Genomic DNA, 24,274 nt, shown 5'->3' on the forward strand with positions numbered 1-24,274 from the left:
CCAGAATAGACACTGACTAAATGATCTGTTCCTGTAATACTACAAAAGAAAATGCATCAAAGATAAAAGTTCTTACATGGGAAAGCGTCTGTCTTTCTTAACAGATGGGCCATCTCTTGCAGGGTCCTCTGATATTTTGATTGCCTCTTCTATTGCAGCCAGTAAACCATTGCCACCCTCTCCTCTCAGGGCCGGACCGAAGCATTCGGGCCTCCGAATCAGGAGACGTACCACCACGTTGGCATTCTCTTCTACACTCTCTCCTACAGGAGGCAAATAAATGTGTTTTAAAAATTAGATTCTTGGTAGTTTTTGAAGTTCAGCTGGACTGGTTTTTCCTTTTGTTTTTTCTCTTAAGTTTTGTTTCTCCTCCAACTTCATCAGTTCACAAAAAAAGTTCATCAGTTCAAAAAAACAGAAAAAAGAGCAAAAAACTTCAAAAATTACCAGGAACAACAATGACTTCGACAAATGAGAACTTACATGGCCAAAAATATGAGATTTTACAATTTTAGAATCTATAATGTAAATAATAAAATCTGACCATTGACGAAAACAGCAAAACGGAGGAAATCAAGATATTTCTCTCCACCACAAGGATTCCAGCCAATGTCTGGATAGCCTTTAGACAGCAGCATCGGACAGCTCTGAAGTCCACATCCAGCCAAATACTTCACCACCTAGAAAGACATCAGTATGCTCAAGTATTGAACAATTATGCATTTAAAGTATTCACCCACGATAGCTGTATTCTACCATTTCTAAGTCCTGCTCTTGCAAAGCCAATGCGAGCTCATTGTTGTCAATACAAGAAGCAGCAGCCACATCTAATGGAGTTGATCCCCTCATTCCTAAAGAATGACACATAAGATAAGATTTGTTAAAGTTTATTCAATCAAAAGAGGTTATCAAGAAAAACCCTTAAACACAACAACACTCACCAAGACCAATGCCACTGTTCTGCAGAAGGTAGCTGAGGTGATCAAACATAGATCTCTGGTTTTGACGACTGATGCGACAGAAATAGCAGAGAAAACGGCAACAGTTTGTCACCACTCGTGGAAATCTGATCTCCTGTTGGCAGAAAAAAAAGTTGCAATGTAAGAGACTGGACTGGACTTAATGGCTTCCTTTTCCTTTCCAAAATAAAGATAGATGTCTATGCAATTAACACATATTATACCTTAGAATCCCCGCCACCTAACACATTAACCATGACCTCCATGACAGTTTCATGCATGCCCAAAGCTCGCATCAAGTTTGGGTGCTGATAGAAAACTTTGTTGCTCATGATGTTCCTAAGGATGACAAAAATGGAATTTATGTCAAACAGTAATATCGCAATGCCTTAATTTAGTCTAAAATATCCAAGCAAAATCTATACCAACCCAATGCTTTGAATCATAAGCCTCTCCTCCTCTGGACCCATCTGAACAATAAGCAGTGAACGGATCTGGCCCAAGCACTCCAGGAGGTCCATGGTGTCCTGAATGGATACAGCATTGATTGTATAGGCCTTAGGCAAGGCACGCATGAGCTCCCCCAGGCCGTCATACTGCCTGTGAAGGAGGCTGAACATCATTCGCACAAGCTCTGGATTCTGGATAAATGACTCCTGGGCCCAGTGGATCGTAGTATGAGAAATCAGCTCCTGTAAAGTGCCTGATGGAGAAAACAAAACAGTATGCCAATCAGGACCATTGACAGGCAAAGTGGTAATAGTACCTGTCAGTGGGGGGTATCTATTAGACAGCAAGTGAACATTTTGCCCTCAAAGTAGATGTGTTAGACACAACAAAATGAGCAAGAGAAGGAATCTGAGCAATTTTGACAAGGGAGACATTATGATGGTCAAATCACTGAGTCAGAACATCTCCAGATCTTGTTGTTCATTTCCAATGTAAAATGGTTAGTATCCACCAAAAGAACAACAACCAGATCTCAACCAATCAAGCATCTATGGGAGAAGAACATTATTACCATCTGTCTAATATTGTATAGTTCCCCTTTTTCCACAAAAACAGCTCTGACCCGAGACTTAGACTCCAACAGACCTCTGAAGGTGTGTTATGGTATCTGAACCAAGACGTTAGCAGCACATCCCTGAAGTCTTGGAAGTAGAGAGGTGGACCTACATGCGTCAGATTAATTTGTCCAACACCTCCCACAGATAATCAAAGGGGCTGAGATTGACATGCCCTTCCTCAGTCCATTTTTGGACCAGGAACACCCAACAAGACCTGCATTTGTGGAGGTGCTCTGACCCAGTCATCACCATTATAATATGGTCCTTGTCAAAGTCACTCAGTTTCTTATGCAGCTCATTTTGCTGCTTCCAACAGATCAGCTTCGATAACTAAACGTCCACTTGCTGCCTAATATATTGAACCTAGTGAAAAGTACCATTGTAATGAAATAATCAGTGTTACCCACACTTCTCCTGTCTGTGGTCAGAATGTTATGGCTGATCATTGCATAACAGTACACAACACAAAACACATAAAGTAACTGCAAAGCCGTTCATCATGGACGGTCAGTACTTTCTTATGTATTTTTTCAGGTGATCTATAATAGCTCCAGTGCAGGTTACATGCAATATATGGGACACTCACTTGGTTTTTTATCTTCCTGTGGCTCAGGTTCTGCCTCTACCTTCTTCTCACGGAATTTTTTCACCTTTTCCAGCAAACGGAACAGTCGACCTCGAAGAGAATTGTCCACCTCTTCCTCCTGCTCTTCCTCCTCAATATGAACCCCTAAGGTCAAAGTTTTGAACACTTTAATTTAAGCAATCAACGTCAGAAATATTAAGTAAGAGATGTGGATATGCTTGGAAGATTAAAACTAACCACAGTGCGCAAGTAGAACATTGTGAAAATTCAGCAGAGAGTCTCGGACCTCGTCTGGAATGGGACACTCTTCATCTTCGGCACAGTTCTTGAAATTCATGAGCATGTTTACCTGCACAGCATCAAGCAACAAGTAGAAATAATTACACAACAATAAGCAGACTCAGATATTTTGGGATAAAAGGTAAGGTGTAAATGCTGTGGTTTCTCTTTTCTGAGTGAACTGTTGAATTTCTGAGCCTGCAGAGATATTTTACCACTGGCATACAATTAATTCATACTGTTTTACACTGGGATAAAACATTTTAACCCATAAAGACCTAGCGGTACTTTTGCGTCAGTTCCCAAATTAATTTGTCTCTATATTTAACCTTTCTTAAGAGATTTGTCACCATTTATTGTGACATTATCCTCTGTATTTTGTATTTTTTCACTGAACATCAGGTATTTTCCTATATTTAATTTTGTAATCACGTGGATGTTCATAAAAGCTCAGATTAAAATTGAGGGTTATTATATCAAAACAGAGAAAACTGAAGAATAAGTGACTTTTTTAGGAAAATATATCATTAACTGAAAATAAACCAAGTGTGTACATCCACTTTCATTCATCAAACTCCATGGGTTTTACTGGTGAATGAAAGGGCGTAGACGATGACGGTGTTTCCACAGTAACTACGGAGCCTCTGAATGTCCAAATGGGTCATGTTTGATGACCAGGAAAAGATGACCAAATGCATTTTACACCAATTATCTACATGTATTGATAGGATTAATGGATGAAAAGTTATTAATAATTTTAGATCAGTAGATGGTTTTGGTCACCGGTGGCTGTTTGGGTCTTTATGGGTTAACACAAACAAATTTTTAAAAAACCTGAATGGCAACAAAGTACTCAAATGTTTTCAACTGATATGACAAGCAGGTGCATTGTTCTGTTTTGTCATATACAGTATATTTCCATGAGTCTACCTGCTCCTGTGGTGGTGATCTGAATTCGCGGGTCTTGCGGGCAGTCTCAGCAGCACTCATAGTAAAGGCCAGCATTAGTTCATTGTAGCGCTGCCTTTGGTTTGACTGTATCTGATTGACAAACTGGTCTGAAAAGGCAATGATGGCCTCTACTCTGTGGCGCAACTCACAGTCACAGAAATACTGCAGAAGTGTACACATCTAAAAGACAAAAAAGTGAATTATTACTGTGTTCCTATGTGAAGATGAGTGTTGTCCACTGATCACTCATACCTGTAATTTCACAGATTCTGGGAGCTTCATCTGGAAAAGCCCCTGGTCCAGATGTTCTTCTTTAGCCTCACCACCAGTCTCTCCAGCTTTTGTCTCTTTTTCTGTTTCATCTGCACCCTTCTCACCATTTACATGTTCTATCTCTTCCACTACTTCTTCTGCTGTGACAGCTTGGGGTTCCTCTATTTCTTCCTCTTCCTCATACTCTTCCTCCTCTTCTTCACCCAGACCATCGTCTTCATACTCTTCTTCTTCTTCTGCAGGTTCTTGCTGTTCTACCCTCACCGGTTCCACTTTTGTTGATGATTTTTGTTCTTTCTCATCCATCACCTTAGTATTCTCCTCTACAGGCTCTTCAACTTTCTTACAACTGAAGACTTGGGGCTCGATCATCTTCAGGATATGAGTGACATCTTCATCACCGAATACACCCATGATGAGGAGGGTGCTTATGAGTTTCAGGATCGGAACAAAGTGAAACTCGACACTGCCTCCCACAGGATCTCTCATGGCCTGACCTCCGTCTTGGACAGCCTCAGTCAACATGTTTAAGGCCTTGGTCTTCAGCACCTGGGAATATACGTAATAACTTATGAGTATTAGAGTGAAGTTCAGGTCTACATTTAGATTTCTCATCCATATGGTCAAAAGATCATACATAAAAAACCTGACATTAAAGATATAAGATAACAATGTGATTCCAAATATAATAGTATTATATCATAAAAACTACAATACTACTACTATAAAACTACTTATTATTACAATTTTTTGGTTTCTCTTATCTCCAGAATGACTGTTCATGCATAGTTTTATTCTCTAATATCTTTTACTAACTACTGATGGTTATTTTCAGTTCTATTATTTAAAAGTACTGTTTTTCTTTTCATTACAATAGAAACACTTGATGATAACAGCTCATTTTATTATTTACAACTGCGTATTTAAAGTACAGTTGTCTTCCTCTCAACAACATAGGCATCAGTGTATGGCTAATGAACTTTATATTTGTTATTCACAGCACTGAGTTGAAGACAAAGTACACAGAGCAAAAATATTAATGCCCCATGTGACACTTTAAATTTGTAATAGCATTAGCAATTAGCATTGCACAATATATTAAATCACACACAGTTTATTTTGTTGATCGATATGTTACAGATTACTGTCCCTTAGAACACGATAGTGGCATCTGGCATTCAGGGACACATCGTCTTCTCATCAAGTTGACAAGTTGGTCAACTGTGGAATGTTATTCCAGCAGTTGCTCTGGTGGGCATCCCTGCATCAAGCTTGCCAATGGCACATTCCCGCATGATTGGCGACATCTGTGGCATGTTGACATCTGATGAAATTTGACATTTTGAGGTGGCCTTTTATTGTCCCCAGTGCCTGAGTGGCTGAGCACTATTAACACTATCTGAGCGGTGTCTGGACATGCCGCACCTGTGTTTGTGTGTGGGTGGAATCTCTGGATCACTGAGCAAGTGCTCACTTGCAGAGATGGACACATAGTTTGTTGACAAATCAAGAGAATTAAGACATCATGAGTTTATTTTGGGCCTCACGTCTCATGTTACACAAATACTGTACATGGGGCATTTATATTTTTGCTCAGTGTATATGGGTGCTTCTATGAAACTGGTACCTAAAAACAGTATAGAGGGGCTAAGATGCTAAGATGTGACTAATGTTATGAAAGAAGTTTGGAAGCACTTTGGGTGTATTTTAAAAATAAATATTTATTGTGAAAAAAGAGAAACTATTTTTCAGATATACACATTTTTATTTTATTTTTCTGTTATTTTCATATAAAAATCTGCATGTAACACGGTAAAAAGGACACGAAAATTACGTGCTACTATTTTTTTGAATATCTTTTTATTCTCACACAGGTACATTTTGGGAATTGAACTAATTATGCAAGGCAGAGTGTTTCACAAAATCACTGCTGTTGCAAAATCACTTGCGATTTATTTGTGTTTAAATGGGCAGTTTCTGCAAGTAATACGAGAGGACACGATGGGTTACCCACGAAACCTGGAATGAGACTGCTGATTCATGAAAAACCTGCATGTCTGTATTAGAAAAATCATTAGGATCCTCAAATTGAACACAGTGACTTTATTTATAGAGCTATATATTTCAAGCCATGTTTCCAGATCAAATGCACTGACACCTAGGTAGCAATTTGGGTTCTATTTTTGGACCAATATTTTATTAAAAATTCATTAATTTTGGGATGGCTCAGAGCAAGAGTGTAATTTTTTTGCATTTATCTGAGGTCATCATTAGGTACATTATGGGGGGAAATATGTCTAAATTTCTCTTTTATTATTGGGTTTAAAAAGCTGGCAAAGTGCCAGGTACCAAAATAATCCCAGTTTCATAGAAGCACCTATATGTTATCTTACCAGATTGCATTTAGTGGCACAAATGATGAATATTTGATGAATATTTCCACCCACCTCTAAGGGGACCATAGGACTCAGGGTGTAAATGTCTTGGTTTGTCCCCACAAAAGCAGTCGCGGAGAAATGAAGTTTGGGACGTAGACACGTGGTGAGACCAACCCCAGGTAACGCATGAGATTTGTCAGAGTACAAGGTGATACTGCGTGTTTCATCTGTCATGGGAACTATGAATTCCTTGTTGGTTCCCAGTCGGTTCCTCTTAGCAGACTCCAGGTGCATGCTGATGAGCAGGTCATAAAACCCGCTTCTCATTGGTCCAGGCAGGTAGGTGTTCTCTATAGCGTAGAAGAGCTGGGATTCATCCACGTAGCTGCACAGAGCATGAGCCACGCGGTTGTTTCCCAGAGCACAAACAGATCCGTAGAGTTTAAGAGTGTGATAGTGGAACTTCAGTAAGTCCATACGTTCAGACAGCTCCAGGATGTCTATACACCTGCACAGTTTAAAGAGCTTCATTTACAACATTGCAACATTAGAAACGTTTTGACTGACAAATATAAAATAATGTAGCTTTGACCTGTTTTCTTCTGGGATGTGGAGGGCCATCATGGTGAGGGGCTCCTGACACTGCACCATCCAGCCCAGTCTCTCACTAACTCGTCCTGTTTCCGGAGCCAGGAAGTGGTTGGGCATGCGGCTCCAGATGACTGGGGTTAACATCTGAACGTCCAGTCTCGGGGGACACTGGGGGACTGGGTTTTTGCGTTCACTTCGAAACATGGCAGCTGAGATTGGCATAATGTTCTGTTAAGGCAAGACAAGGAGGTGTATTTACATGGTACATTTCATTCACAGAGGCATTTAAAAGTAGTTTACGTGAAACAAACGTAACATTCAGCGCAATAAGAAAAACACTGGCGAAACAAACAAGGTACATAAAAGATAGTGATATAATTAAAATATGAATGTTATTGAAAAAAAACAACAGTACACAAGAAGTATTTTTAGTGGTAGTTCTTCTCAATTTAACTGGACTGGTTTAGCTCTTTTGAAAATGTTTTGTCTCTCATCCAAGAAACTTCTTCGGTTCTTGAACGATAAAACGTTTTGAAAAGAGCTAAACCAGTCCACTTGAACCGAGAAGAACTACCAAGAAGAATCGTGACCTGGGCCAATGAGAACCTACACAGACATACTCAAGAAATACAGGGCAATAAGAATAGGGTGTACATTAACAGCACAGTAAGAAATGTTTAAATCTGGATTAATCTGGAAAATTTGCTGTTTCAGGCATAAATTTGGTGACTTCAGTAAATGGATATAAGAGTCCTTCTCTGTTTATATTCTTTAAATATATCAGAGACATATTCTGGGCCATTTACTAATTTACATACAATTCTTTTCTGCAACAAACTTGAAGCCAGGGCAAATATTTCAGAAATAAAGTAAAGAGAATTGACAGTGAGTCTTTGTGACTGACCTTGAGTTTGCCTAGCTCAAACTGAATCATATTTTGACTAGAAGGAAGGACGTAGACAGCTGGGAACAGTTTGGTGTTGGGCTCCACCTAAAAAAGAACATGTATGAATTACATCCAGACGCCTGCAACTGACATGTACCATGTCAAAGTGCAGTCTAGTGTCTGACCTGGTAAAATGTGTTGATCTCTTTTCCATTAGCCGTGAAAGTCATGAGTCCTGTGTCCAAATCAATAAGACAGCCAATCACAAAGTCCTCCTGACTGACCCGGGTCTGTTGGGAGCTGCTGAACTCGCCTCCACAAACCATGTAGCAATTACTGCGTTTTATGCTGAAAAATGCAAAAAAAATTCAGCAATCAATATTCCATGCATATGTTTTGTGTTTTTTTTTAATTCAACACCATTGTAACGCATACTTATACCTGTCATGAATATTGCCTTTGTCATCACCCACAGTGACTGTTACATTTCTCACTTTGCTGAGGTCGAAGTGAGGGTCATACTGGTGATAGTCAGGTGTGATCCAGCCAACCCACACACCTCCGAGCTCCTGCCCCGCAAACACTCGCACAGAATAATAGTACTGTCATAGGAAGAAAGCATGTGGATGAGACATATGAGAACATCTTCAAGTGTAAATAAAACCTTTGACAACTGTTAAATTTATCAAAACTTTGGAATTGTCAGAAATTTTCTGCGTAGTTTTCAACAGTCAATTTTATGCATACTGTTGTGGTGTTGAGGATGATGTCCATGTCGTCACGGTCATCAGGTACAACATCTTCCACTAGACGGGGCATGGTGGGAACAACCGGGGGTGGAGTTATTAACGCAGCCTTCTTAGCCTTGAAAAGGAATCTATATATAATAGAAACATTTGCTTAGCCATATGAACATTCAAGTACTGTTATTAAACTAAAGATTGCTGTGGAAAAAAATGACATAGACCCTTTCTTCTTGCTTTTCTCTGTTGAAGCGTCCTTCTCATTTTCTCCATTTTTTATAGCAGGAGTCTCCTTAGGCACAGACGGCTCTTTCTTCTCCTCCTCCTGTTCTTTACGACTTGCGGACTTCTTAAGTATTTCAAAGTCTGAGTCTGGGTCCACCTCTACCACCTCATCCTCAGGGATGGTCAAAGTACGAGTGAGAAGTGTTGTTCCCGCTGGGACTTTGAACGTTTCATGAAATTCAACTGGCATGCTCAGTCTGAAGAAAAGCAGATCTGTGTTGGCGTTCTGAGATCCATATGTCTTGTGGGTTACTTTGAGACAAGGGGCGGTGTCCACTGTTCCATCCACACGGGACACCTAGTGCATGAATGAAGCTTTCTAATCATTTTATTGCCATTTCCATAAACCCTCATAACAGTATCTTCAATGGAAACATATACAGTTCATAATTTAAGTCCTGAATTAATGAGATAAAATGCAAAATACCTCAATGTGCGGGTGGTCAGTTGGCACAATGATGTACTGGGGAAGACTCTTGCTGAACCACATGGTAATGTCTCTTTTCATGTTAATAGCAAAGGGTTCAAATCCCTCCTGCAGGCCACAGATGGTAAAGTACTGGAGGCTGCTGACGTTCTGACCCAAGTTGATCCGGCCGACCTGGGACAGGCCCAAACTGCACACGGGTATAAAGCCTGAGAAAGTTTGATAAATACATGAGCATAGATTATAAACAAAAGATCATCCAATGTGGTTATTTGAGATAATACGTGAATTCAGTGTCCTTACCCTCTCCTATCTCTATGTCCTTGAAGGCCATCTCTGAGCCTGAATCACTAATCAACATCTCTCCATTGAGCGTAAACATGATGTTCATTTCTGTGAGGTCGATCATGCAGCCCACCACATCACCAGACTGCCACTGACGGCCAAAAGGCTCATTTCCTATATGCCATCGTTGGGCCTGAAAATAAAAACCACGCGATTGAAGATGAGGTTTCATTAAACAATGGCAGTAACAAGTATGTAAATAAACTAGGCTTTTCTCGCACCTTGAATCCGTTAAAGACGTACGCCAACTCATCTGCACCAAGTTCAGTGTCTGCACGGACACTGGGTCTGGCCCAGCCGACTCTCATTTCCCCGACTGTCACAGCCTCAAACTCAAAGTACCACTTTCCCTGTGTAACAGCGTAAGACTTCTCTGCTCTGAAGACTCTAATCTTATCTCCACGTGAGCTACCTGGTCCATGTCCACCTGTGTTACAACAAGAACATAAGGAGCACTTAAAAAGGGTTCATAATTTGAAATAAAAAGCTTGTTGATGAAGGACATCTTTACAGTAATATAATGGAATGCCCCTCTTTCCAATATTGTAGAGAGCTGTCCAGACTTACTGCTCTCCTGGTCAGGTGGTTCAATGTTGTATCCATAGCCGATGAGGGTACGAACAGCTGCACAAACTGTGTCTCTGTTTGTCTTCTTAGTCTTTTCATCCAGTAAGTTGTAGGGAACCAGGCGAGGGTTGCGCTTGTTCATTATATCCTATAATATCGAGAAATTTTATCAGAAATAAAAATGAATTTATCAAAATGCTGTAATGTAGTATGTACCAATTAATAGACAGACAGACAGACAGTAAATACCAGTACTGTAAATACCTCCACCAAAGGTTTTGTGATTGGACAGCCATTTTCATGACAAATCATTGTGTGCAGTGTCAAGATCTACAGCCATAAAAAGTCTGACTTTGAAAGGTCAAAGTCACAGTAGATGATTTTATAAAAATCTCTTTTTGGACATGGATTTCTTTCAACTTTTGTACCATTGTCTTCAAGAATGAAACAAAAAAATCTTAATTTTCTGGGTAAAGAATGATGTTGAGGGGAATTTAACTGTGTTGGTGGAAGTGTTTATTAGGGGAATTAATACAATCCCACCACTCCAGTGGAAATACCTGCACGATACTATACGTCCAGCCCTGTCGGACACGGTCTCTTGCCCACACATTGTGTCCATTTTCTGCCAGTCTTTCCACTAGTGTGTTCTGATTTGGAGTCAGCTTGACATGGTTGAGGTCCAGAGGGGCTGGCTTATATCCACAACTCTGCATGTATCTAAAATCATAGCTTAAAGTCAGATATGGTCTATGAGAGCAGTGAAAGTAATTTAACATTTGCTATAAAACTCAGCTCACGTTTTGGGCAGTTTGGTCTTTTTCAGATTCTCCTCTGCCTTTTCATCTCCCATTCCCACATGACAGCCCAGAGCCAGCAGAGTCCTTTACAATTAGAGAAACAATGAATGACAAATATGTAGAGATAAGATAAAGTTAAGAAGGTTGTGACTTACTTGAGCGTCTCTCCCGACATTGCTAAATTATAGTTCTTCTCTGGTTCAGGCAGACTTTGGAAATCCACAAGGCAAGGGTGTAGTTTCTTGTTATCATCACGAAACTTGATAAAAGTTAGAAATTGAAAAAATGAAAGTCAAACTCTTTTAGAAAATATTCATGCACACAGTAGTATTTTCTAAGAACACTTACTGGTCCATAGGTCCAACCTTGTTCAATTCGAGTCACAGCCCATAACTCATGGCTGTTTTCTGCTAGTTTTTCTCGAATGCGCTCCAAATGAGGAGGAAGTACAATCTGAAAAGATCAAAAATTCAGTACAATGGATAAAACAAAAAAGAAATCAAGGTATAGTAGTAAGATATTTTACCTGTATAGTGTCCACAGGGCAAGGAGTAAAGGCTGTATGAGAGAGGGACTGCGTGGGTCCCAGCAGGTTGCGAACACCATCAAAATCATGCTTATATTCCTTGATGGGCTCAATTCGCAAACGATCTCTGGGAAGCACCGCCTCGTAGCATGGAGCATAGCCAGGAGGTGGGAGGAACTTGAAATCCCCATGACGCCCTCCAAGCAGAAATCGCAACCTTTAAATAAGTTGGACATTGACAACAGTCTCATGAATTAACCATCTGTAACAATATAATAATTAAATTCATAAAGTTTTATTTTCTTATGTCTTACTTAATGCCTGCAGAGAAACTGACAACAGGAAAGAACAGGCCATCCAGATTGAAGTTCTCAAACATGCCCTGGACTGGATGCCCATTGATACGGAAGGAAATACTGGGCACGCTCAAGTCCAAACAACAGCTGACAACATCCTCTGCTGCCAATACGTGCTGACTGGGTGTAGCAACATGACGCGCAACACGTCCTACAGGCAAATGGTGTATCATTCACTGCTTAAAAACATATATTGTAGAGTTTTGGTGATGTTCTCCACTGAAAATTTAATGATTTTTTTATGTTACCTGACCAGAGATGAAGCCCGTCAAAACCGTAGGAGTAGAGGTCGTCCCCAACCCCATTGGCCCCCCAGCCTTCCCCTCCACCAGGGTAAGGGCTGTAGCCCTCTGTCAGAGCCCAGCCCACGCGCAGATGATATGGCTGAGCTGTGAGAAATGGCTCCACATGATCCACCATCACCTCAAAATACCACTTCTTGTACTGAGTGGATCCTTCACAGGTCCCGAGGAAAATGTTGGGTCTCATGCTAAATGAAAGAAATATGAGATTCAGAGCACTTTTTCAGAAACAAAAATGTCAAATATTTTCACCCCATACTTTACTGGGTTACTTGAACTGACCAACCTGGTTACGTAGTTGATAATGTTGGTTTGAAGTAAGAGGTCACGGCCTGGAAGTAGATTCTCTGTGATGAGATTCTGATTTGATCTAACAGCTACGCCGTTACAGACACACAGAGAGCAGAGCACATCCAAGACCTGGAGAAAACAGGAAGACAGAAATTCATGAAAACAGTACACAGATTTCTAAAACAGCGAACAGCAAAGCGTTCGTCTCTTACTTTATGATTGCGTCCATGTTTATCAAGAAGTGAGATTATCGATTTGATGTGATTCTCCTGGATGATATTTAGCACCTCTGGACTCTCAATCAGAACACAATACAACACCTCCAGGATTCCTGTGACAAATTATGACAAATAAAGTTAAAAAGCAGTTAAAAAGCACAAAAAACAATAAAACATTTCCAGGTTCATGAGATAATTAAATCAAATATAACAAATGGTGTTTAAAGGGGATTTTCTTTTGATTTTTTTTTTAATTATTTCAAAGTGGATCATGTCACATAGTTTTGGTATTTGATTCTCCCCATATTTTGTTTTGCGAAAAACCAAATTTTGTTTTGAATGAAATGATAAATGTGAAAGCATTAACATGTATTAGTTAGCATTACAGTTCAGTTACCTGAAGATGCCTCCAGACGATCCAGTTTACTGACCAGCCAGTCGAGGTTATCACAGAACAGAGCACAGTTTGCACGATTCCCTCTGATCAGAGACGCTTCACAGAAGATAAGAAATCAAAAACACTTGTTAATGCATCAACTTAAGGGTGTCTAGACCTAAGGAATTACAAGAACAAAACCTCAGATGGACATACCAAGAAGTTCATACAGTAAATTTACTATCTCCTTCCATGAGTCTGCAGCTTCTTCTCCTGCATACTCTGAGAAGTGAGCTGCAGTGTTGTAGACATTGAGCCGATCAACACAGTCGAGAACCAGTGTTATCATACCCTGGTAGAGAAATAAAAATTTAATCACTGAACTCACATAAACCATATTCTGAATTATAGCCTTAACATACAGTAAGTCTTCTGAATGTATGTTTCCTATTATGTTGTGCTGTGTTATGTTTCATTGTGTTGTGTTGTGTTATGTTACGTGAACTGACTAACCTCCTCCTGGAAGAGGTTCTGTCTGTTCTTAAGGGAGCGAAGCTTGAACTGTTTTTCCTCATGCTCCAGCTCCTCCTCAGGGGGTCGGAAATAAAAAATAAGGTCCTGCAGGGAGAGCACGACTGTGTCCATAGGCAGAGATGGTGGATTGGCTGATTTATTTTTCCCACTCAGAGCATCTAAACCTCTGGAGACACAAGAAGAACAAAGTGAGAATAGGACAGAATTATCTTGCATTCTAAATAAACGAATGAATATAGTTCTAAGCAGAAGTTAAGAAAAAAAAATAGTCTCCATAGTCCTACTTGATGAACTGGCTGAAGAGGCCTGTTGTGCTGAAAATCATTCTGGCGGCCTGAGACTCTTCTGTCTGAGAACGAGCCACTGTGAGTGCATCATCCATGTGACCTTCTTTGTGGAGAATGGCCTAAGGATGAAACAAGCTCTTAAAACAAACGTACTGACCCAACCTTAATACTTAGAATATGTTTTAGATGTTCTTCCATTGTAATTCCATTTACCTTTCTCTTTAGAGGACCCAGACGGGCAGATTTGGCATCGACAGCAGCATATGTTAACCAGAGTCCAGATGAAACATGCTGTACAAAGCACATGGACTCTCCATACTTTATCTCAGGTATGCCCATGCCTTCCACATCTCGCTTCTGAGTCACTTCAATTTTTTCCTGTAGTTCAAATGAAAAGTATTTCATTTGACACTCTCAGATATCTGTTTTGGTCTTTATTTCTTGTATTTTTCACAGTTTCATTTATATGACAATGACCTTTGAAATTCTAAAGCAGAAGGCTGTCATCTTAGAATTTGCCTTCTCAGGATCCACCAACAGCAGCCCTTTCTCTTCATCTAGAAAAAGGTATCTGCCTGTTGTTATGTGACGTATGCGAAAAGACTGGCCCCATTTAATGTGACCACCACTCCACCTACCAACAGGAACAAATGTATGAGTATCAGCAAAGTGTTAAGTGTTTCTAAAACTTGTTTACATTGTAATGAATGTGATTAAATATAAAGAATTGAGACACTAACGCAATACGCAGGGGCTCAAGTCTCCATAAGGATCGCGCATGACTGCACACAGCCCCTCCCTCATAATGGGCAACTCTGAAAGGAAAACGTGAACAGACAGACAATTGGTGATATGTGGTAAGTGAACTATAAAACAGTCTGGTATGTGATTTTATGTGGGTGTCAAAGTCGATTTCTAAAAATAATTGGCACCAGAAGTGTACATTATAAGGAAGATACAATATCAACACATAACACTGTAAAAACTAAGAGACAACTGGAGAAAAATACAGGGGCCAGATCCACAAAAGAATGGACAGCACCTGATATTTGAAGAGGGAATTGTGCAATGTTTCATTGGCATTTGGCTCAGTTTTGGTTTTTTTTGTTTGTTTGTTTGTTTGTTTTTTTAACATCTATCCCGAAAGGTTATTGTGCTCATGCCCATAAGCTTGTGCAACTGAGTGCAATTTACCCTTGTTTTGCATCACACTGCCTAATGTTCAGGTATTTCTCCACTTTTCAGGCACAGATTAATCTATCAAACCAACATCCATGTGTCTACTGTGTTTCGTATCTCTGACACAATATATTAAAACATCCATCACCACAGTCCCATGTTTATCTCCACAGTTTACATTTAATGTAAATCAGGCAGGTCTGACATGTGTTTCATCAGTGCCTGACTCTTTAAATAATGTTATGTGTCACTGAATATGCAGTATCTGCAGATGCATTAGTGCTGATGTTCTTTTTCATGGCACCTTTGAACCCCAAAAGAGGTTTTGTCCATTTATGCACAGTCCAGCAACTGCAACTTCATTAACCACAGATCAGTCAAAGGATGTATGAATATATAACACTGCAGCAGTGTTTTTTGAAAGCTTCATGCTTTCTATGATTAAATGTAAATTCACTATCATTCGAACCTCACATTCTTGATGATTAGGAGATACAGAGATATTCAGAAAGACAGTGTGACAGAGGTGAGTTAGTGCATGATTAACACCAGCTTTCAACAGATGCACTGCAAAATAAGGGTGTCTAAAAACAAGAACACTAAATCTGGAAAAAAAATTCTCAAAACAAGTGAAATATCTGTCTATGCAGCATGATAATTTCACTTGACAAGATTTCTTGAATTAGGATTGTTAAATGTAGAAATAAGCATATCTAAAGATGTATGAACACTTAAAATAAGAAATTAACTCTTAAAACAAGATAAATCTTGGTAAGAACCAAATAATTTGCAGTGTGGTAACTGCAGATGGTTTTGGTAACAGGCATTTTTGCATATTAAGGGTCTGATTTTGTGTCAAATGTGGGACGATTCCATGATTTACATCCATGTAAATGACAAAGGTACAATAATGGGACTGTCTGGCCCACAGTGTGCTATACTCAGGAAATGACTGGAAGTGCTTTAGAGTGTGGTTTTAAAATCATTAGGCACAACCACAAAATACATTTCTTGACAACAGGTGCAACACCAAAAAAATATTTGTCACCTGCGCTGATCATCCCCTTGGTCAGCTCCTGGGATTGCTAAGCATTCATCCATGTGACCATGAAACAGCCTGAGCACATAGCCTCCAGTCAAAAAACCTAAAGGAGAAAAGTCACATCAATGAGAGAGAGCAGACAGGTTTATTGACAAAAGGCCTTTTTTAGCAACAACATAAAAGGACAGACCTTCAGCTAGTTCACAGCCAGACATCACAGGGGTCATAGTCCACAGAGTTTGCATGAAGGACGCATCAACCATCAAGTCACCACTAGCATAAGACAGATGCTGACAGAGCACAGATGGTAATGTTAATAATTGCTGGCAACAAATTATCTTTTAGAATCAAAGTACTGAAATCATAGTTACCAGATATCTCTCTGAGGAGACGCTGACGAGAATGAGGTCATCTCCCACCCTGACCTTCTCACCTTCAGACCTTTGCTTTGAGGCAGGATGGATAGTCCACCAACAGGCCTCTCCTGTGATCAACACAGACATTCAGAGTTCAGAGTTCCAGCATGTTATTTCTGAGAGGAACCTAGCAATAAAGATCATATCCACCTGTAGAGTCCTCCTGCAAGCCCACGTCAAAAGCCAGTTTGTCTGTCAGCGAACGTGAAGTAGTCAAACAGCTCAAGTACTGCAGCGTAAAGAGAGGTACAAGATGCTTGTGTCGTACAATAACTTCGAAATACTGAGAGAATCACAGAGTGTGAAGAAAAACCTTTGAATAGAACAGTTAAGTGCGTGCTCACCATGCTGGAGTGAGTGTGTTTGAGGAGGATGGCGTGTCCGTACAGCAGGGTCCGGTGGCCTCCACCTTGTGAAGACTGGCAGAGGGAGTCAATTAAAGAGTCAGTATAATTACAAACGGTGTCAGAGTTGTTTTCTTAGACTGACCTCTTTAAGCTATTATCTGCTTTTCCTGGGAGGAAGAGAGAAGAGCAAGCAAAACTTACCCATTTATCCAAATCCACAGCCTATGAGTGAGAGAACAGAATGGAGATTCAGAAAAGCATTGGAAAACAACTAAACATCCCAAAATATTACCATCTCTTAAACCCTCATCCTACTGGTTTAGTTTTTGTCTTATTTCAGGTGGTTTATTCTATGATTCCATCTTGTCATGACTTTATCAGTGAATTTGTTCCCACAGCCTCCCTTTTAATTGTTTTCTATTCCAATTGGTGCTTTTTTAAAAATACACTGCTGTCCATAAAGTGTGAATAAAATATGTTTTACCTCTTTTCCTTAAATGATTGTGACAGTGTGATTTATTCTTGATAGATAAAGTGTAACTGGGACTAATCTCTCTGCCTGATCAAAGGTAATTACTGATGTGTAGAAACAGGGTGTGATTTGTCATAAAAACAGAGGGGGGAATTTTTCTTTTTTTTTAATCATGAAAAATAAGAAATCAACAGGCCTAATTCTGTTGATTGAGAGAGAGAGAGAGACATCGCAGTACTTATGGAGAACTCCCTTCCCCGCTCTTATATATTATGCCCCCGCTTTATTTATCTCTCCCCAGTCTCCCCATCTGATTTATCTGATTTATTGATACCCCGTCTTATAAACGGTCTGCGGATCCATGTGTACCTCTGAATTCAGGTTTTCAGGTGCGCCTGCTGATGTATGCAGAGAGAGATAGGTAAGGTATACAATGTATTTATGTGCATGGGGACGTTCACAAATTCCGAGACTGCTGACTGTTCAGTTCAGGTGAAAGCTAGTGCCAGCAATGTAGGCTATAGGTTTTCACAACCTGCCTGTTATTTCAGCTGGTTTGTAATCATTGACAGGGTTGCCCCCTCCAACAAATCGCACCCTGTGTATAAACAGGAATAAACAGAGGACAATGTCTGAAATCAAAATTACTACAAATGTATGGACGACAGCAAACCAGTGGTGTGACTGGAAAAACATTTTATTCTGAACAGGTGCAGAAAAACAATGAAGACTGAGGAATATTGAAAAGACTCACTGGATGTCTTGTGCTAGAAAGACTTTTTAAAACAAATTCAGAACATACTGCTCAGTACAAATAAATCCAGCCCTGAATTTGCTTCCCAAAGTACAATGTGAAATAGTAATACTATAAACCAATCACCGGTCCAGATTTTGGGTGAGTGTGTTACTATCACTTGGCGGAGACTACATTTCGCCTAATAATACACCAGACCTTGGGAAAACGTGCTCACATCCCTAAAGGAGACAGGAGATAATCTGGGTGAAACATCTGTCCGCCACTGTGACGTCCCTTAGATTGGAGACAGCACACTGACCTATGCTCGACCGTCACAACAGCTAAAAATGGTTACGGCCTAAATACTGTCCTGAAGGACCTAGGTCAGAGGCACCTGATTCCACCGATGAGGATTTAGCATACAGACCTATTTATTCCGAGTATGTTTATGCATGCAAGTGTTGCATACCATCATATGTCAGTTTATGTGTTTTTCATTAAAATTACATTATGCGCAAAATAAACACTGTGGAATGTACTTTGAGTGCATTATGATAAAAACTGGTTAAATAAAGCATATAAAACCATATATTTTCATTTTATTCAATACAAAACATCAAGAGTGTCTGTCGTAAAACAGTTTTTTGGGTTTTTTTGCAGATGATATTCATAGAGATCTAATTTTTTGAGAAGAAATAATTTAACATTTTTCTCTGAAAGTTCAATATGCTGATAGGATGAGGGTTAAATTAAAAGCATTATTGAATCAGTCTGTGTTTTACCTCATCCACAGAAGAGTTGGACAGCATCTCCTGTAAAGCCCGAACTGACAGGGACTGCTCCAAAATGAAGCAGCAGATTGCCAGGTCTGGAGGGACATTCTGAGTCACAACACATGAATGTAGTGAGTCTGATGAGCGAGGGTCATTCGCATTTACCGCTAAAAAACCTATAATTTATTAAACATGGTACATTTTCACTACCTGAGCATTGGAGGTGGTTTCAAGAAAACAAAGACGGTTTCCGAACCCTTCACATGACAGACACAGCTTAATCTGCTCTTTGAGGATAGAAGCAGTGCACTGCAGCACTACATGATCATCCTACAAAGATAAAAAAGATAAATAATAATGACTTTAAATGATATTTGAGTATTAGAGAATTACAACAGAACAATTCATAAAGGCACACACACACACACTATGCAGACAAAAAGCAAAATAAATCATGGCCAAAATTAGCGATAGAAGCTTGGGAAAATATTCTAATAATGTAAAGAGTATACCCGGCTGTTCCTCTAAACAAAACAACTCTGGCTTCATGCATTTGTTGTGTTACTGCATTAACATGTGCCCGTGCCAGTGGCCCAGCTTTAATCTCCCCGCCTCTCTGGCTCCAAGACACCAGCCACTCCCCCCTCTCTCTATTTCAGGCCACTGCACCTGCTGTTCACACATCCCATTCTGGAAAGCACCAGATATTTAGGATTTGTCGGCCAGGAAACATTGGCCCACATCACACTACCCAAATAACGCAATTAGTAACCTTGCAAAGAAGAGGAATACTTAGAATTCCCACTTGGCTCACAAAAATAGGCTTAACCAATTCTTTTTTTTCCTTTGGTCAATACATAACCTCCATCAATTCACAGCAGAAATAGACTAATTTTTTCCTAAAGATACAGAAGTTTTTAATGTTTGTATATTTGTGCTCAGAATGATTAATACAATGCATAAAGGTACAAAATTTGTTTAGTAGCTCAAAGTTTCAGTCTAAAACAGTTTCTCACCAGATCGACTTTTTTCATTGATGTAACACAGGGTGCTTGCTCTGTATCCAAATAAAAATTCCAGACTTTTTCAAAACTGCAGTTTTTTCCCCAATACCTTGACTTTATGTACTTGTATACTTGCGTGCCTTCTTTTTTTGGTTGAGATTGTACCTGTTGTGTGTGGTACAAAAGTACATTTTAATAAATGTATGAATCAATGAATGCAGGATTCACAGTATATGATATTTTACTGACAGAAACGTTTTCAAAACATGAAAATCACAAAAGTGCATGGATACCATCAAAAGCCATCAAAAATGGTTATGCAATCAAGTACTAACTCCTGTGTGTATCATGTGACTAAAACAGACAGAAAAGAAAACATGGAATGCCTAAAAGCACTGTTTTGTCAGTACAATGCCATAGCTATTGATGTAAGAACTTAAGTGATTTTGGTTATTATCAAGAAAACATGGAAAATGGCTAGATATCAGCTCTGAAATTAAACTCTTATGAGCTATTTTTGTTGTTACCATTGTATTTGTCCAAACAAATGCACCTTTAGTTGTACCAGGCATTAAAATGAACAAGAAATTGAAGAAAACAAGTGTGGTCTAATAATTTATTCCACAACTATAAGTTTCACGAGAATCATTCCAGTATCGACCAGTTAGCCAAATCATATCAAGTGTTTATATGCTTTCCTTGTGTATTTCTTATCTTACAAGATTATGTGCTTTTAAGCATACTCTAAAATTCAACTATGAAAGAAACTTTTTCCATTCTTTATTAAGACTTTCAAATAAAATTCTGGACTTTTCAAGGTCTGGAAAACAGTGCTTCAAAATTTTTAAGGCTTTCAAGACCTGCACAAGCACCCTGTAACATTTTATTGGCTTCAAACCTGCCTGATATGTGTATAATTGCTCCGCTTTAACGTGATGCATGCTATTTCATGTACTTTCATCTACACAAATGTACAATTTGTAAAGTTATTAACTTTATCTACACATTCCAGGATGGAGAAAGTACACACAAACTCTAAACAGAAACCGAAGACCACATATAAAAACAGAAAAAAATGTTCCAGTACCAGCCAGGTACCAGGTTGAGTACCAGCAACTTGATACTGGATTTAGTGTACTGGTAAAAACGATGCTCAGCTTCAAATCAACACTCTTAATGGTTTGACTGACACTTCATAATTCACTGAAACAAAAAAAAAAGCTACCAGAGCAGATGGCGAGTACATAGGTATTACATTTCTCTCACATTCCTACTTGCCTTACCGTGTATACAAAATTGTGCACAAGCCAGACTGAGCGACTGACTGACATACTGAGTGATTTACTCAGAAAGACTGATGACATAACACCAGGCCGATATCTGCTACGTTAGGCATTTATTGCATTTGTGGATGAATTGGGATTGAAAATGACTAAAATTGGCCAAATGTTCTCAAGCATCTGACATTAAATGTTTGTGGTTTTCGTTCCCACACAGACTGAAGAAAGCAGGTGTTGAAATGGGCCAAGCTTTGAACCTGTTAATCCTCACACAGTAAATATAGAAGTGAGCTGCGTTCAGGATGACAGACACATTATGACAACATTGATCACATATTTTATTTCAGTGCAACATTTCAGTCTATAGGACTGTTCCACCTTAAACGTATAGGCTTATGCAGCTGCTCAATGAAATGTGTTAAAACAAAAGTAAACATTCAGATTTACCATCATCATGTTAATTTTGAGAGAAAACTGTGATCGCATTTCATTCTATGTAATAACATCTTCTCATGCTATAACGTGTTATATGTCCATGACATTATGTGGGTTACAGTGTGCCTGATTTCAACACTCAGAGCATTTGGAATCATCTTCCAGGTAACACTAACGTCAGGGTTAAGAGTCTTGGCAAACTCAAGTTACATCTGAACATTAACAATAGCTCAGCATTGACACTGACTATTTAAAATGGTGAGTGTTACATATACGAGGCTGCTCCAAAGGCCACAATGCCCTTCTACAGGCTTTGGCCCAGAGATCTGAAGAGGAAACCTGATAGGGTAGGTCAGCACCAACTAACACCACCAAAATACAGTTGTTTAGTCTGATGAGTTCATTTATTAAACCTAATACTTTAACGTTATCATTTTGAGGCTGATAATGTGTAGCAATTGACAGTAATATCTTGGTGCTTCCCTCAACCGGATTTGTAAGTAAAAACTATATGCAGTGATAGTCTAAATCAAAAATCTATGACAACAGTAAAAATATACAATACAAAAAATAATGTGGAGGCTGACGAAGTGACAAACTATGACCTACAAATCGGGAAAACGTATCTATGTCCCCATGTCCAGGGACTGCTCGACCAGTTCATGTTACCAATTACTATTCATTATTTTTAGGCCCAGCATTTGTCATCAAAAGAGTCTGGTCATATTATATCTTGTTTCAGCTTTGCATCTTTCCCACCCCTTACACCCTGTTAATTAAACAGCTTCTTGAGGATTAAATTGTCTGGAAGTTTTATCTCTGAGATTCCTCACGATAATGGCTTTCCTCCATCTAGACTTTCGTTTAATGACTTATGCTGTGTTAAAAAGCAAAATATGTGGTATGCTTATGGGTAGAAGATAATAACATGTAATATGTCTTGTGTTTGTCTTAAGTGTCACCTGGCACCTCTAAGAGACAAAACAGTCACATATCAAATACCCCGCTGGGATATAAATAGATAACAATGCACGCACAACCAACCACCTGTCCATGTCAATCTATGCTCAGTCTATACGAAGAGAAACTCAACCGACGCAGTCAAATTATGTCAAATATCTGTGAAGATGAACCAGTTCAATGTATGAGGAGGATATCCTTTTCCGTTTCTGAGGGAAAAAGTTTGCTTAAGTGTAAAAGTGTGTGAAAAGAGGCATGGAGCATCTCTTACCGTCCGTAAAAACTGAATCTCTTCCTCTCCGTCTGCACCTTCTGCCATCCTCCCAGGGCAAGAACATCAAAACCTTGAGAGAAATGAGTAAAAGTCAGCGCTTTCTCAAGTCGGTTGCTTGTGGTTCATTTACGCCCACCTCCAGCGGGAAAATGTTGGGCAACGTTTTTGAAGGGCAGTGTCAGGTCCTGTGCCTCTGGCTGTGTTATGAGCCAGAGGGATTGACCAGTTCATTCCTGTCCATTACAGCATCATAAAGAGGTGGAGTCAGCTGACAAAGCTGAACCAGCACTTCAGATGTTCTGTGTTATGGTCTCCACACATTCAACCTCCAATAAGATTCAAAGTTACTGGGTTAAACCTTGTGAAATTAGGATTATTATCGTTGTTTATATAGTTTCCATTGTCTATAATTCAATCAATTTGCACATTTTTTTCTTTCAGTTAATCTATGTATTTATTTCTGACGTTCATTAAAATAAGTTTTAAGTTAGTTATGTTATGTATGTGAATGAATGATTTATTTTTCAAAATGGGACAGTTCATTTTTATGAACATTTACATGTAAATAAGAGAGATTATAGCCATACAGCTAATTTCCATCTTGAGTCCCACTAGCAGGTAAAAAATTTAAAAAAATAAGAAAAACAGCTTACAAATACCACAATATTACCATAACTGAAGTAAGACACACAAAAAGACAAACAAGCAACAACTCAGTGCACACAAATAGACAAAAATGGGGACCAAGGCAAGCCACCAACCAAAAATGTATTGAGGTTTGCACTTGAATTATATTATAAATATCCCATTGTTGCTATTACACATGGTGTGTTACCTTAAACCAGTGGTTCTACAGCTTGAGACCCAAAAAGGAAAATTTCACCAAGACTTATGAATACGATGTGACTTTCATCATCTACATATTTTACAGACTTTTTTTTACAGAACTCAGGGTGCTAGTCAACTATGTTCTACTGTATTGTCCCAAACAAATAAGTAAGCAGGGCTGCCAACTTTTCAAAAACCCTTGGAGTGAGATTTGGTGGGTGTGACCAAAATTCTGCCGCACACACAGCCACACAAGACAGTGGCTTGGACATAAGGGAGCACTGGAATTAGTTTGATTGGTTGCATGTTTCCCCCTACATGTTTCTGATAGTGGTGCTCGTTGAAGATAGACAATACTTGAGCTACATTCAGTAAAGCAAACATGGCTACAGTTTGGATTCAGTAGATGTGATTTCCTGCATTCTGGTTGATTTTGAGGTGACCTCTGTACAATACCTCAATCCATTCAGATTCATAGCCTACTTCCTGACTACACAAGTA

The 24,274-nt window shown here is 39.3% G+C and overlaps 1 protein-coding gene and 1 long non-coding RNA gene across 2 annotated transcripts in view; one reads left to right on the plus strand and one right to left on the minus strand.

Annotated features, from left to right (window-relative positions):
- Positions 1 to 19,312, minus strand: part of LOC115433333 (ryanodine receptor 1-like) — a 52,473-nt gene extending 33,161 nt beyond the window's left edge. Inside the window, exons 1-45 of the mRNA XM_030154683.1 lie at positions 19,203 to 19,312; positions 19,002 to 19,100; positions 17,213 to 17,233; positions 17,009 to 17,083; positions 16,815 to 16,893; positions 16,620 to 16,732; positions 16,439 to 16,538; positions 16,255 to 16,351; positions 14,768 to 14,842; positions 14,505 to 14,661; positions 14,241 to 14,405; positions 14,025 to 14,146; positions 13,720 to 13,906; positions 13,423 to 13,558; positions 13,228 to 13,323; positions 12,825 to 12,943; positions 12,608 to 12,741; positions 12,268 to 12,509; positions 11,978 to 12,170; positions 11,664 to 11,880; positions 11,486 to 11,590; positions 11,293 to 11,396; positions 11,138 to 11,221; positions 10,898 to 11,057; positions 10,338 to 10,485; positions 9,992 to 10,197; positions 9,729 to 9,903; positions 9,426 to 9,634; positions 8,938 to 9,296; positions 8,718 to 8,847; positions 8,412 to 8,572; positions 8,156 to 8,318; positions 7,989 to 8,075; positions 7,086 to 7,312; positions 6,563 to 7,001; positions 4,095 to 4,664; positions 3,822 to 4,022; positions 2,850 to 2,961; positions 2,613 to 2,756; positions 1,389 to 1,662; positions 1,184 to 1,298; positions 942 to 1,074; positions 757 to 851; positions 545 to 680; positions 77 to 263 (exon numbers count right to left, since the gene is read on the minus strand). Of these exons, the coding sequence (XP_030010543.1) occupies positions 77 to 263; positions 545 to 680; positions 757 to 851; positions 942 to 1,074; positions 1,184 to 1,298; positions 1,389 to 1,662; positions 2,613 to 2,756; positions 2,850 to 2,961; positions 3,822 to 4,022; positions 4,095 to 4,664; positions 6,563 to 7,001; positions 7,086 to 7,312; positions 7,989 to 8,075; positions 8,156 to 8,318; positions 8,412 to 8,572; positions 8,718 to 8,847; positions 8,938 to 9,296; positions 9,426 to 9,634; positions 9,729 to 9,903; positions 9,992 to 10,197; positions 10,338 to 10,485; positions 10,898 to 11,057; positions 11,138 to 11,221; positions 11,293 to 11,396; positions 11,486 to 11,590; positions 11,664 to 11,880; positions 11,978 to 12,170; positions 12,268 to 12,509; positions 12,608 to 12,741; positions 12,825 to 12,943; positions 13,228 to 13,323; positions 13,423 to 13,558; positions 13,720 to 13,906; positions 14,025 to 14,146; positions 14,241 to 14,405; positions 14,505 to 14,661; positions 14,768 to 14,842; positions 16,255 to 16,351; positions 16,439 to 16,538; positions 16,620 to 16,732; positions 16,815 to 16,893; positions 17,009 to 17,083; positions 17,213 to 17,233; positions 19,002 to 19,028 (7,079 nt within the window). The 5' untranslated portion in view covers positions 19,029 to 19,100; positions 19,203 to 19,312. The remainder of the gene's footprint in view (positions 1 to 76; positions 264 to 544; positions 681 to 756; positions 852 to 941; positions 1,075 to 1,183; positions 1,299 to 1,388; positions 1,663 to 2,612; positions 2,757 to 2,849; positions 2,962 to 3,821; positions 4,023 to 4,094; positions 4,665 to 6,562; positions 7,002 to 7,085; positions 7,313 to 7,988; positions 8,076 to 8,155; positions 8,319 to 8,411; positions 8,573 to 8,717; positions 8,848 to 8,937; positions 9,297 to 9,425; positions 9,635 to 9,728; positions 9,904 to 9,991; positions 10,198 to 10,337; positions 10,486 to 10,897; positions 11,058 to 11,137; positions 11,222 to 11,292; positions 11,397 to 11,485; positions 11,591 to 11,663; positions 11,881 to 11,977; positions 12,171 to 12,267; positions 12,510 to 12,607; positions 12,742 to 12,824; positions 12,944 to 13,227; positions 13,324 to 13,422; positions 13,559 to 13,719; positions 13,907 to 14,024; positions 14,147 to 14,240; positions 14,406 to 14,504; positions 14,662 to 14,767; positions 14,843 to 16,254; positions 16,352 to 16,438; positions 16,539 to 16,619; positions 16,733 to 16,814; positions 16,894 to 17,008; positions 17,084 to 17,212; positions 17,234 to 19,001; positions 19,101 to 19,202) is intronic.
- Positions 10,832 to 24,119, plus strand: LOC115433334 (uncharacterized). The gene is made up of 3 exons (XR_003937341.1): positions 10,832 to 10,843; positions 19,898 to 19,905; positions 23,947 to 24,119. It is a non-coding gene; the product is annotated as an uncharacterized LOC115433334 (long non-coding RNA).
- The last annotated feature ends 155 nt before the right edge of the window (positions 24,120 to 24,274 follow it).

Source organism: Sphaeramia orbicularis, chromosome 14, assembly GCF_902148855.1.
Source record: "Sphaeramia orbicularis chromosome 14, fSphaOr1.1, whole genome shotgun sequence".
Lineage (NCBI taxonomy): Eukaryota > Metazoa > Chordata > Actinopteri > Kurtiformes > Apogonidae > Sphaeramia > Sphaeramia orbicularis.